This window comes from Elaeis guineensis, chromosome 5 (genome assembly GCF_000442705.2).
Source record: "Elaeis guineensis isolate ETL-2024a chromosome 5, EG11, whole genome shotgun sequence".
NCBI classification, from domain to species: domain Eukaryota; kingdom Viridiplantae; phylum Streptophyta; class Magnoliopsida; order Arecales; family Arecaceae; genus Elaeis; species Elaeis guineensis.
In genome coordinates this window covers 3,288,994-3,301,175 of record NC_025997.2, presented here as the reverse complement: position 1 = coordinate 3,301,175, position 12,182 = coordinate 3,288,994, and the positions used below count along the sequence as shown (strand labels likewise).

General features: G+C 34.6%; 1 protein-coding gene across 1 annotated transcript; it reads right to left on the bottom strand.

Moving 5' to 3' along the window:
- Positions 1 to 3,129: 3,129 nt before the first annotated feature.
- On the bottom strand, positions 3,130 to 11,854 carry LOC105044448 (serine carboxypeptidase-like). The gene is given in 10 exon segments (XM_010922350.3): positions 3,130 to 3,547; positions 3,871 to 4,004; positions 6,853 to 7,111; positions 7,196 to 7,284; positions 7,856 to 8,006; positions 8,273 to 8,416; positions 8,517 to 8,636; positions 9,639 to 9,772; positions 9,775 to 9,806; positions 11,457 to 11,854. Coding segments are annotated over 10 exon segments (1,569 nt in total). The 5' UTR covers positions 11,840 to 11,854; the 3' UTR covers positions 3,130 to 3,424.
- Positions 11,855 to 12,182: the final 328 nt, after the last annotated feature.

The following is a 12,182-nucleotide window of genomic DNA, read 5'->3' as shown; positions in this document are numbered from 1 at the left end:
TATACAAGAAACTTGATGATGCTAGATTTTAAAGCAAACATGGATATGTAAATGATAGTTGGGCTATAAGTGCCAACTAATTTAGCCGATAGATTTTTTTATAAGTTGTTATTGATGGCTTGTATATGACTTCCACTAATATTATTTTAAGATACCATTTGATAACCTAAATAAAATAACTAAGATGATCTTTATCCCAAGATAATTTAATTTTGATGGTATAAGTTCATAATATTTAGTTTGTTATATTTCAGCGATTCAAGATCACCAGGTATTCATAATTAACTTATTTGATATTCAACAAGAATCTAAGTAATCATATAATCCCAAAACTATCCTTAATATATTCCCATAAAAATATATTTATTAATTATATAAAAATATATTAATTATTATTATAGAATTAATATTTTCATTTAGACTTATAATATATTAATATCTTAATACTCATATTTATTTTGATTAGAAAAAATAAGACACATGGAAGTAATATATCAAATAATTTCCTAATATAAATATAAATTAAAATAATATATTTTCATTATAATTTAGAAATATAATTAAACTAGTAATATGATGATAATATGATTACTAATATATTATAATACATTAATGATATTTTGATTTTTTTTTTTGGTTGGATTGAGGACTATTTTTGCGGACAGATCAAAAACTACACATCCAAGAAGATGGTGGCTGTATCGGCAGCCCTGTGTCCCTAGAGAATGCTGATAGTCAAATATCAGGGTCAACTCTGGAGGACTGTTCGTCTCCTTTCTTTAGTGCTGTATCATTTCCGCCTTATAGTACTGTGCTACTTCCTCCTCATAGGAATCATGATTAGGAGCTCTCCAAAGTCAGAACATTAAAATGAGATATATTGGGATGCCGAGCGATGAGTAAAGGCCAGCAATAGCGGTTGCCATCAGTGATCCTCCTAGATTCATCAGCAAGAGCCAAATCAATAACCATGGCGGAAGCCCCAGAACCTCCAAGAACTCATTTGGTTAACGAGAAGTAAAGAGAAGAAGAGGTAATTTCTGAGAAGTAGAGAAGAAGTCTCTTATTTGGTTAGAGTTTCAAGAAAAGAAAAAGTGAAAAAAAAAATTTTCATAGGAGGCCACTTCCCATATTTCATAGAAAATAGAAATTCATGGATAAAGTCGATTTTGGCATTTTTCATGGGATAGAAAGTGGTGGTATTTTTTTCTTTCTCAAAATATTATTTTAAGATTTATGACTAAGATTTTGTAAAATATTAATGAACGACTAGGATGAAATACTGAATAATGATATAATATTATATTAATATTATCTTAATATTTATATAAATATAATATTAATATTAATATTAATATTATAATATTTATTATATTTTAATATTAAATATTAATATATTTTTTTATTAATATTAATATAATACGTGTATTGATATATTAATATAATATTATATTTAATATTATATTTATATTTATATTAATAAATTAATTATATTAAAATATTAATATTATATTAATATTTATGTAAAGTTTAGGGGTAAAAGAATATGATTTTATATCTACTAAAGATATAATAGATATTTTATGTAATTTTTTTAGAAAAATAGATAGTCAACCAACTATAAGTTGTTCTATAAAAAATTATTTTTTTATGATTAAATAAATATATTAAAATTTTATTTTCAAAAAATAATTTCAAATAATTTTTTAAAAAATTATTTTATGAATTTTTTTTATAAATTATTAAAAAATTATTATTATTATTATTATTATTTTCTATGACCCAAAGATGAATCGATGATGCCCGACTTCCAACAAAAACCATGGCCAGACTTCAAGTTAAATAGATAGAAATGCAATCGTTCAGCAAGCAAAGGAGTTAAAATATGGATGCTGATCCACTTGACAGCTGTATATCTCGATGACTACCGAAATATCAAATAAAAGACTCCCTCCATTACTTTTTTTAATATGAAATCAGGTATCATCTGCCCGAAGCTGCTTGCACCCAGAATGTTCCGGTCATTATCTGCTATAGTTAAATGGTCAACAGGAAAAATGTCAACAATCATTTCCAATGCGAACAAGATAACAATTAACAACTATTCAAATTCACATTAATATCACGGTGGTATCAAGTCTACTTAGATCTAGGTACCTCCCAATCTGACTCAAACCGATCAGGATGTTCCAACCGGTCGTTAACCCAGATCCTAACTATCCAAGATCTGGGTCTTATTTGGTTTGGGTCTCCAGTAAAAGATGGGTCGAGTGGTGATCAAGCCTAGGTTGGATTAGAAAAGGATTGTGATCAGGTTCAATCTCTACTTGTACCAGTATTAAAACCTCAAAACTATGCAAAGTATGAAATTACAATCAACAAATTTTATAACAAAACTGAAAAAACATAAGGATAAAATGATATATAATATATATTGGATAAATTATTAGATCAAATTCAGTTGGGTCTATAAAAATCACAGCCATATTTCCACATAACAAATAATCAGATTGGATCATATCTGGTTTATAAGCTTTTAGTAGATACAATCCTGGACTCCAAAAATTACCTAGATCTATCTTTTAACCCTTACCCGATCCGCAGTTCAATGGGTGCAAAACCCCAAATCTAAGATGCGGACTGCAGATCTTTGTCATGGCAGCCGCAATTTACCTAATGGACTTCGGTAATTTTATAACAAGCGTTGTTATGTTATTTCTTCTATTTTGCTCAGGTACCAGCAATTATTTTGTAATATTGGCTGGAGGAGGCCTAATTGATACAGGCACGAAACAGCTCACGGATGCGCGATTCTGAAAGCGGTACACAGAGCCACCAAATCCATGAATAACGCATACAGCCTTCATTTGTTCTGCTTCTACTCCGCTTGTCACACTGCTACGTCTTCGTAGTGATGATAAGAACGTATCAGCCGATCAAACATTGCATTCATTGCGTAACTAATGTTCAGTAGGCACGATATAAAAGAGACGTACTCTTACGGCTTCTCTCCGATCGAGGTACACTGGGATTTTGTTTCATTCCATTTCACTTCAATCAGCGGATGGGGCAGAGAAGCTGGTAACACAAACATCCACATTTCTAGGTGGAAAGAATGATACGCGGACGTAGGTAGAACAGCACGCAATTTGTTCACAAACAAGTAGAACGCATACAAATCTACAGAGCTATAGTTTAGATACACAAACCCTTATATAAGTATACATATATTGGTTTGGCCAGATAAACATCTCTGAAATGTGGTTTTGAAAGTATTGAATTTGAGACTTGCCTTTTTACAACTATGTTCATCAACATGTACAACATAGGACCAGGTTTTGAGTTAAAAACTATATTGATATGCAAAGCAGCTTCTTGGAAACCTGATGCTTTACGAGTATTGTTTGAAATTCTTGTATTTCCACTACATGTCAGCAACTGCAGCGACGTTCCATCCTTCGCTCAAATTTCCTTTCAACCATCGGTTCAGCATTTCCAATGCTGCCCTAGGCTGATCCATTGGAACCATGTGACCAGCGTCATGTACCTACACAAGGAACTCGCCAGACCATCAATGCTCAGCTGAAGCTACCACTAAGTTCCACACAGGTATTACATCACTAAGTTCCACACAGGACCATCAATACAGCAGTTAGACGTGAGCAAAATTAGAGAAAACTCTTTGATGGATAGGACAACCCATTAAGTGCTTTTCAAGTTCAGCCTCACTACTCTATTCGTGCCACTTTCAATCCCAATAAAAACAAAGCATTACAAACTTTACCAAAGAACCCCGGATCAAAGAAGCCAATTGAAGATGTAGAGAAGGAAACATAAATAATGAAGAGACGTATCTTTAGGATTACTCACCTTGAGGAAACTCAGAGGTCCATATGACTTTAACCGTCCTGCTTCCTTGCCATCAACAACAAATGGTAACATTGGAACTTCAGCAAATATCTGATGACCTGACCACTCCATTGAGTTAACCCATCTAAAATTCCCTGTACAAAAGGAATTCACCAGTTAGTCATTTAAGAGTCTGGCTGTAGAGCACCCATCTATTCACCATCACCGCTCAGTTCACCAGTCTGATGTGGCAGTCGTGGATGGCGTACATAAGCAGGTGGGTGACAGTCGGGTCTGGTTACTGCTCACCGATCACCAAGTTCCACGTAGAACCAGTGAACTGAGCAGTCATAGGATGGATGACCTTTAGCATCTTTCTTCATCTAAATACATATCAATTTATTCATATATAATATAATGGCGATGCTATGAGTCAACTATTTCTTTTATACAACTCTGCACAAGTGATCATAGAAAGAAATTAGATAAAAACCATTTATTGTCAGAGAATCATCAGGCTCCCCCTACAAAAGCAACACCTCCCACTGTTAGATGTGATCTCTCAAGATAACTGGCAAGAAATTTCCAGACCAGTAATTCACTCTGTCTAGTCCCCTCCACAGGCCAGTCCACTTCTCATCCATTTTCCCTCTCATGTAAAAGATATCCTCCTATCAAAGACTTGATTCAGAAGCACTAAGTCCTCGAGTATAGGAGAGAACATTGCCCTTTCATGAAGCATGTCTTTGCTCTTAATTATAATTCTCTTTTTATTGCTTAAAAAAATGTATTTCTTTTGTTTCTTTTGTGATCAATTCATTCTTATAAGTCCAACCACAAAGAAATGAAAGAGAAAACACCTACCTATTCTGCCCTACCTTATTTTTCCTTCATGAGGGAAAAACTAGAGGTGGAGACACGTTCCTAAACAACAGTAATCTTCTTTGTCTGAGCAGAATACAATTATTTAGGTAACTATGAAGAAATAACTGGTTCAGCAAACTCAGCTATAAATGTTATTCTGGGCTTCTTCTCTAATGATATTCTTTAAGGTAGTGTTTGGATGCCCTAATTCTGGGTGGAATAAGGGCTTATTCCACCTCATTCGCCCAACAGGTGAAAAAGACGTGGTGGGCCACCCTGCTTTAGTAATTTCGGTCAACCCTCCCTTATTCCCATCTACCCTAGTTTAGCTATTCTATGGTGGACCATGAAATAGGTTATTCTAGATCTTTAATAAGCATTAATTGCACCTTATTCTAGGTATATGGAATAACAGAGCATTAATTGCACCTTATTTCCGATGGAATAGTAGATTTCCAACAAACAGAAATCTGAAATAATAAGGGTGAATAGCTATTCTCTGAGAATTCATATTCTTATTTCAGGAATAAGAAAAGGGTATCCAAACACTACCTAAATTGCTATCAAAAGAATAATTCAACTTCTAAAAATCAATAACCCATAGCCTTATTAGAGTATCATACCAATCCAACTTCAATAAATGGGTGGGATGTAATCGAATGTCTCGACTCGTGCTCTTATGATTAACATACTCTCACCAAATCACCATCAACTACAAGACCATTGTTATGAGTTCTAGGACATGGTCTATAACACCTTCGACTACTTCAACAAGCCAATTCAACTTGTTTTGCAAACAAATTACATTTCATCAACCCCAAAAAAAGTATTAAAAAAACAATTTGCATTGATGCTCCCTAGCATATGTAGGTGAATTGCTCCAACCCCTTTTGAATTTTATTCCTTTTTCTAGGAGCAGTTTGCGAAGGTGGCAAGTGACAGAATTCCAAAAAATAGGGTTTATCCATGCAGCTATCTCCAGCAAAGCAGAAAAAAGATATCAAGAATGGCATACTCATGAAAAAAGGAGTGTCTAAACCTTTCACATTAATTATAAACATTTATCCCCCTTCCATACTCCCAAAAAGAATATCACATCATTTTATTCCACCAAAAATGAAACACTTATAAAATCAGATCTGATCATTCAGCCTGGAATTGACATTTTCTCTTATGGATTGCATTTGTTTCTGCAATCAAATCAAAACTATCTCTTAAATAGCCACAGAAAGCCCCCCTCGATTTTTGGATATTCCACTAGCTTCATGTACAAAGGTCATGTGTTGCACCATCAAACTCATATTCGTGCATGTACCTATACACAAATAGAAGCTTGACAGTGGAAACCATATCACAAATAGGGCATCCTAGTGCATGAGGCTTCTGCAATTGCAGGGTCTGGGGAGGATCAGATGTATTCAGCCTTACACCCATGTGCAAAGAGACTGTGGAAAGTAGAAACCATATCATATATCAAAAAAGGCATATCCTATCATTATGTATAATTACATACCAATGCAGCCTTACAGTGATGATCATGTATGATGTGGATGAATATTTGAATAAGTTTTGAAATCATTACTATGTACTATAACAATTATTTAAGAGCAATGCTTTAGCATACATAGATTTAACATTCAGAACGGAAATTACCCAACAAGAAAAGAACTTTAAGGAAGGCAATTAGGGATACTGAAAGTAGGTTAAAATTGATGCAGAGATAAAACAAATCAGTTAGTACATAGCACCCTCCTAAAAAGAAGAGGCATTAATCAGTAAACATACAAACTTGGTCAAAATCTGAAAGATCAAGTACAACAGCACCAAAGGCGATTGTCATCATACAAAAAGGGAAAAAAGAAAAAATCCAATATAATAAACAACCAACCAACTTTAATTAAAATGTGTCAAAATATGCTTCTTTTTCCTTTTTTCCCCTAATAACGGGGCTAAAGCCTAACACTATCTCCTAAAATCTTGGCTATTGTCATGAGCTCCCACAGGAAAATAATAAAAAAGCCAGTTAATGCATTCAGTGCATATGAATAAGCTGTAAATAAATCAATCTGATGCGGACATATAATCCTGCATAAGAAGTCATCCATGATATTGGACATTCAGCCTAAAGCATGAACTTACCTAACCAGTTGCATATGAGGTCATATTCACCAGCATACACCAGTAGTCTGATACCGTCATCAATCAGAGTAGGAATACCCACTTCCAAATTCTTCATCCAGTCAGTAATCATGGCTTCATAAACAAGAGGACTACATGACACAAATTTCTTCTCACCAACACCAAGCGCATCCCGCACGGACTTCTGGTTTAGGAATTTCTCCATGTTCGAGAAGTCGTAGCAAAGGCTTCCCTCACATTTTTTTCGAATATCATAATACTGAAGAAAAGGGCTAATGTTAGAAATAGGGATACGAAGAAAAATGATGGCAAATAACCTATTTTAGATAACGAAGGTAGTTACATTCATATCTCCAGCAAGTAGCATAATGGAAGTAAAGATGGAGTTGCAAACAACATAAGAAGCCAGGCAACCTATTACCCCTGAAGGACCTGCCAAATAACACTTCAGTTTAGTCAAACATTAGTCATGTAAACACCAAACTTTTGATATTCAAAAGGCAAAACAAACTTAGGTATGCCCTGCAGTCGAGCTACATAGTTGGGCATCCAAAATGATGATCTATAACCTTCATCATCATCAACATCCAAAATGCCTAAAATCAACATGACACAAGGCATAACTAAGTTACTTGCAGCCAGGAAATACAAAGATGTTCAATGCAGATATACATACATATGCACATAGATACACTCGTTTATGCATGAATGGATGCATGCATAAACCATACATACATGAGTTAGTATGATTCTCTCTAAAAGGATAAGATATGCCATCCTCCCACTGTTCCTGTCTTTATGTTTCATAATAATATTCTTTTCTGATTTTCTTATTTGAAGAAATATTCTCTTGAAAGTCTGCCCAAATCTGAGAGAAATAGTATATATCTCTTGAGAGGTGCATACTATTGTGCATATCACATGCACATACAATATATGTGTGTGTATGAACAATGACAAATGCAGAACTTGATTAACATGATATCATAAAAGGAGTGTTTACCACAAAGTTTTACTCCAAGTTCACAAAGGGGGTATATCTTGCTGATGCTTTTGTAGGCACTTTCTCCAATGATACCCATGTCAAGTGCATAATCGGCATATGCACCATACTGGATTTCAGGATCCGTGAGCCCATTACCAATAGCAAAACCCTACAGAAATTATAGTCCACAAAGCTGATTAATTCTTCGATTTTTTTTATTTCACAAGGGACTATTGATGCAAATGCAACAGTAATCAATTTATGTTTTTTGGAAAAAAAAATTACAGCCAGTAATTAACCTCTGATGTTTAAGATAGTTACAGGCAGCAATGCATCTGCTGATATGCTAAACTACCATACAAGATGGTGAGATATGCTATCAGAATGTTTTATCTATAAGTACACATGATAATGTAGATAGCTTTTCCGAGTAACCTTTAGATTTAATTGAAGGCCCTGCTTCTCTTTGTTTCCTCTATAAACTCTTGCAGCTGCAGCAGGAATATAGTGTCCCGCATATGATTCACCAGTTATATAGAACTCATTCTTCAAGTATTTTGGGTGCTCTCTAAAAAATGCCTACAGTTGATTGATCAAGAGGAGAGAGAGATATCAGAGCCAAGTGTTTATAAACATTATAAGAAATTGAAGCAATCCAAGTAGTCAAACCTAATTTTACCTGCAAAAAATCATATAGATCATTGCTTACACCCTTTTCGCTATAGCGAAGGTCCCGTAAATCTGTACTATAACTAAAGCCGGTTCCTGTGGGTTGGTCGACAAAAATAAGGTTTGACACCTGAAGAAAATATGAGACATTAAAAAAAAAAAATCTATCTTAGATAAATGATAGGAATGTAAATAGCAGCACTTGAATCTTGGTCACAAGACAGATACAGTGACATATTTTGTCGCAAACAGTTTACAGCAGAGACATGAATATTAAAAAAAAGAAAAGAAAAAGAGATAGTTGGACTAAAAAATGTTAAAAAAAGATGTAGCAGAAGCAAAAGAAGGTGTAAGAACTGCTTAACGGGCACTAGAAACAGCTTTAAAGCATTACTCTGATAGGGTTGTTATAGATGCACATATTGTTTATTTGAGAAGGGTACCTTCTTATGAAGGGAACTTTTTAAAGAACATATGTTAAATTAGAGTTAAACCAAGATAGAGCACTATGTGTGAGGTTAAGTATGCAAACAGCATGGAAGAACAAGAGATTCCATAAATGAATATCTTCCGCTGCTTTGACCAAATGTGCCAAGAATTCTTTAAGCTTTGGTTTCATAAAATAACACTGTTTAAGCTATTCTTTTCTCTGCCTTCTCTAGCACTGTCATTCTAGCTGGTATAAGATTTCATGTGCATGGATGTTCCGGGATGTTAGCCTAATGTTCCCCATCTAGTGTTTTGGATGCCTAAAAGAGAGTCAAACTTCAATCACAGAGTTAAATGTATGACTTCTATTTTGATTCAAATAAAGTACGTTTCTGCCAGGCTTTTACCTTCCCCAACCCCCCCCCCCCCCCCCACAAAAAAAAAAAAAAAAAAGTCATGTCAGCGTTCCGTTGTTTTTCAAAGCAAAAATAGCAATTAACATATCTTACTGATAGAAGTACTACCTCCCAACCTAATATGTTTAAAGAAGTATGATTTATGCAAGATAACTTTGCCTTCTGAATACTGGGGCTGATCAGAATTTCAAGAAATAAGCATCAAATAGAAATACATATCACAATGCCCCTGATGCAACAAATAACATAAGAATTTAAGTAATTACAAAATGGATATAGAATAATACCTTGTCCCACCCATAGTCATTCCAGATAAGCGACATGTTATCTGCAATTTTAAATGGACCATTTTCATAGAAAAGGGCCAACTCACTGCTGCAACCAGGACCTCCAGTCAGCCAAATAACAACTGGATCACTATTTTGCCTCGGGATTCAAAGAAGAAATAGAACATCCTGCAAGCATCAAGAAGCTTAATCAGAATCAAAATGTTGCTAATCTATGCTAGAGATCTAGGGAGCACGATATTCATCAGTATGCAAATACATAACTTGTGGAAAATCACACCTATTCTAAATTTTTTAAGCATGGATAGATTCTGAAACCAGTTGAATGCAGATCCTGGGCATTATAAGCTGTACGTTAGGCTATCTATCCAGTGAGCTAGCATATGGTATTCCAAATACAATTTATCGCTAGCCAATGCTGTTAAACCAAAGATTTCAAAGCAAAGGGTTTCTGGGGAAGCTAACCAAAGATTTTTTTTGATTTTTTACGAAGAAAGTATACTAGAATTTTACAGATTATAAATATGACCTCATCGAGAGTTAAGAATTTTTATTTTTGGTATCTCGGAGCAAGGAAATGAACCTTAACAACAAGCTTTATAGATAAACATATAATCCATCGAATTTGGGAATTGCTACAACCAATTCCTAAGTCCAACCGAGCTCTTGAAATTAATGTCAAATTCCTGACCAAGGCAACTAAAGATGTAACAGGGACCCACCATTAACATCGGAAGGTCAATTAGAGCAAGCAAGGAGATCTATTTTATTGGTTATGCATGCAAAACCAGAAATCTCAGGACTAATCAATTAATTGGCCTCCAACCATCTTTTACCCACCCGCCCAACCCCACCCCAAACAAGCCCACCCCACCCACCCCAAACAACAACAACACACACCATAAAAAAAAAAAAAAAAAAGAGGTTAAGAGTAAGAGTACAACATTGCTGTCGGTTAGCGCATCCAATAAATACAGACAATAAATAAAATCATTTTCTTGGTTGTAATTTTTGTAGGATAAACTAGTGAAAACTCTCCGTTTAAGTTTAAACTTAAAAGTAATTCCTAATTGAGTTTTACTTAAAAACAGCTTTCCAATTGGCATAAATGATCAAATTACCTCTGCAGTTATAAACCAACATTAAAACAACACTGTGATATTAGAAAATAGTACTGTCTTATTATAAAATAATACTGTCTTATTGTAAAATAATACTACTTTATTATGATGTAAGGATATTACAAAACAATACTTCCTTATTATAATACAATACTACTTTATTATAAAATAGTACTGTTTTATTATAATATAACACTATTATATAATAGTACTGCTGTATTATAAAACAATACTGTGATATTAGAAAATAATTAAACCTTATTATAAATCAATACTGCGTTATGTATTATAAAACAATACTACGATATTAGAAGATAGTATTATCTTATTAATAAATCAGTACTGTATTATTATAAAATAATACAGTCTTGTTGTATAATCGTACGAGGGTATAAAGATCTAACGGTCATTTCAGTTAGAAATGGGGAGTTGCTTTTAATTTATATTTGAAACTTTTAATTTAAACTCAAGTGAGGAGCTGCTTTTAATTTGAAATATAAAATGAGAATTTTTGCCTAGTTTACTAATTTTTGTATGGAAGAAATCGACAAAAATCCCTTTTTTTTATTTTATCAAAGGATCTCAACTCATCTTTTGAGAGGAGAAAATACGCTATTTATCCATTTTTCCTCCAAAATTACAAAAGAAGGCGATAGCACGAATAGCGAGAAGAAGAAAGATGAGAGTGGATTAGTACTTGGCGGCATGAGTGTGTTCAAGGCGATAGTATCCAGCATGATGCCCTAGCTGCTCTATCGGTATCTCCGATCCGGACTCTCCGAGTATCTCGAGATTAAGCCTCTTCTCCACGAGGCGAGGGCTCGAAAAGTCGTCTCCCTTCTGCTCCCCCTCGATCTCTTGGATTACCGGCTGAAGGTTGAGATCCCTGATGAGGTCTTCCGCGAATCGGAACGGGCTCCGAGGGTATGCCCGCCGAGGGCTACGCCTAGGGTTCACAGAGGAAGGGAGGAGGAGGAGGAGGAGGAGGACGAGAGCAAGCGGAGTGAAGCTTCGAGAATCCATTTCCGTTACCAACGGAATGGCGGAAGGAGTGGATCCATTAAATGGACTGCCTGACATCAACAGTGGACCAAAATAACAGCCGCTGCGTATCGATGTAACGGCGTCGGAGTCAGAATCCGATATTGATTGGTATTTTTTTTTTTGATAAGAGAAGAAATAGAAATAGTAGTAATATTAATTGAAAAACAGTAAAAATTTACAATATATGATACGGTGGAAAAAAAAAAAAAAAAAAACAGGCCTATACATTGAAGCACGATCCGTAGATAAAAGTGCATGTACAATAAAGACCCAAAGCTACAACAAAATTGAAGTTAGTAGATAATCATCAAGCTTATATGATTCACAAAACAAGTAGACCAAAGCATCCTGGAGTACAAGATGTGATCAGCTAAACAGG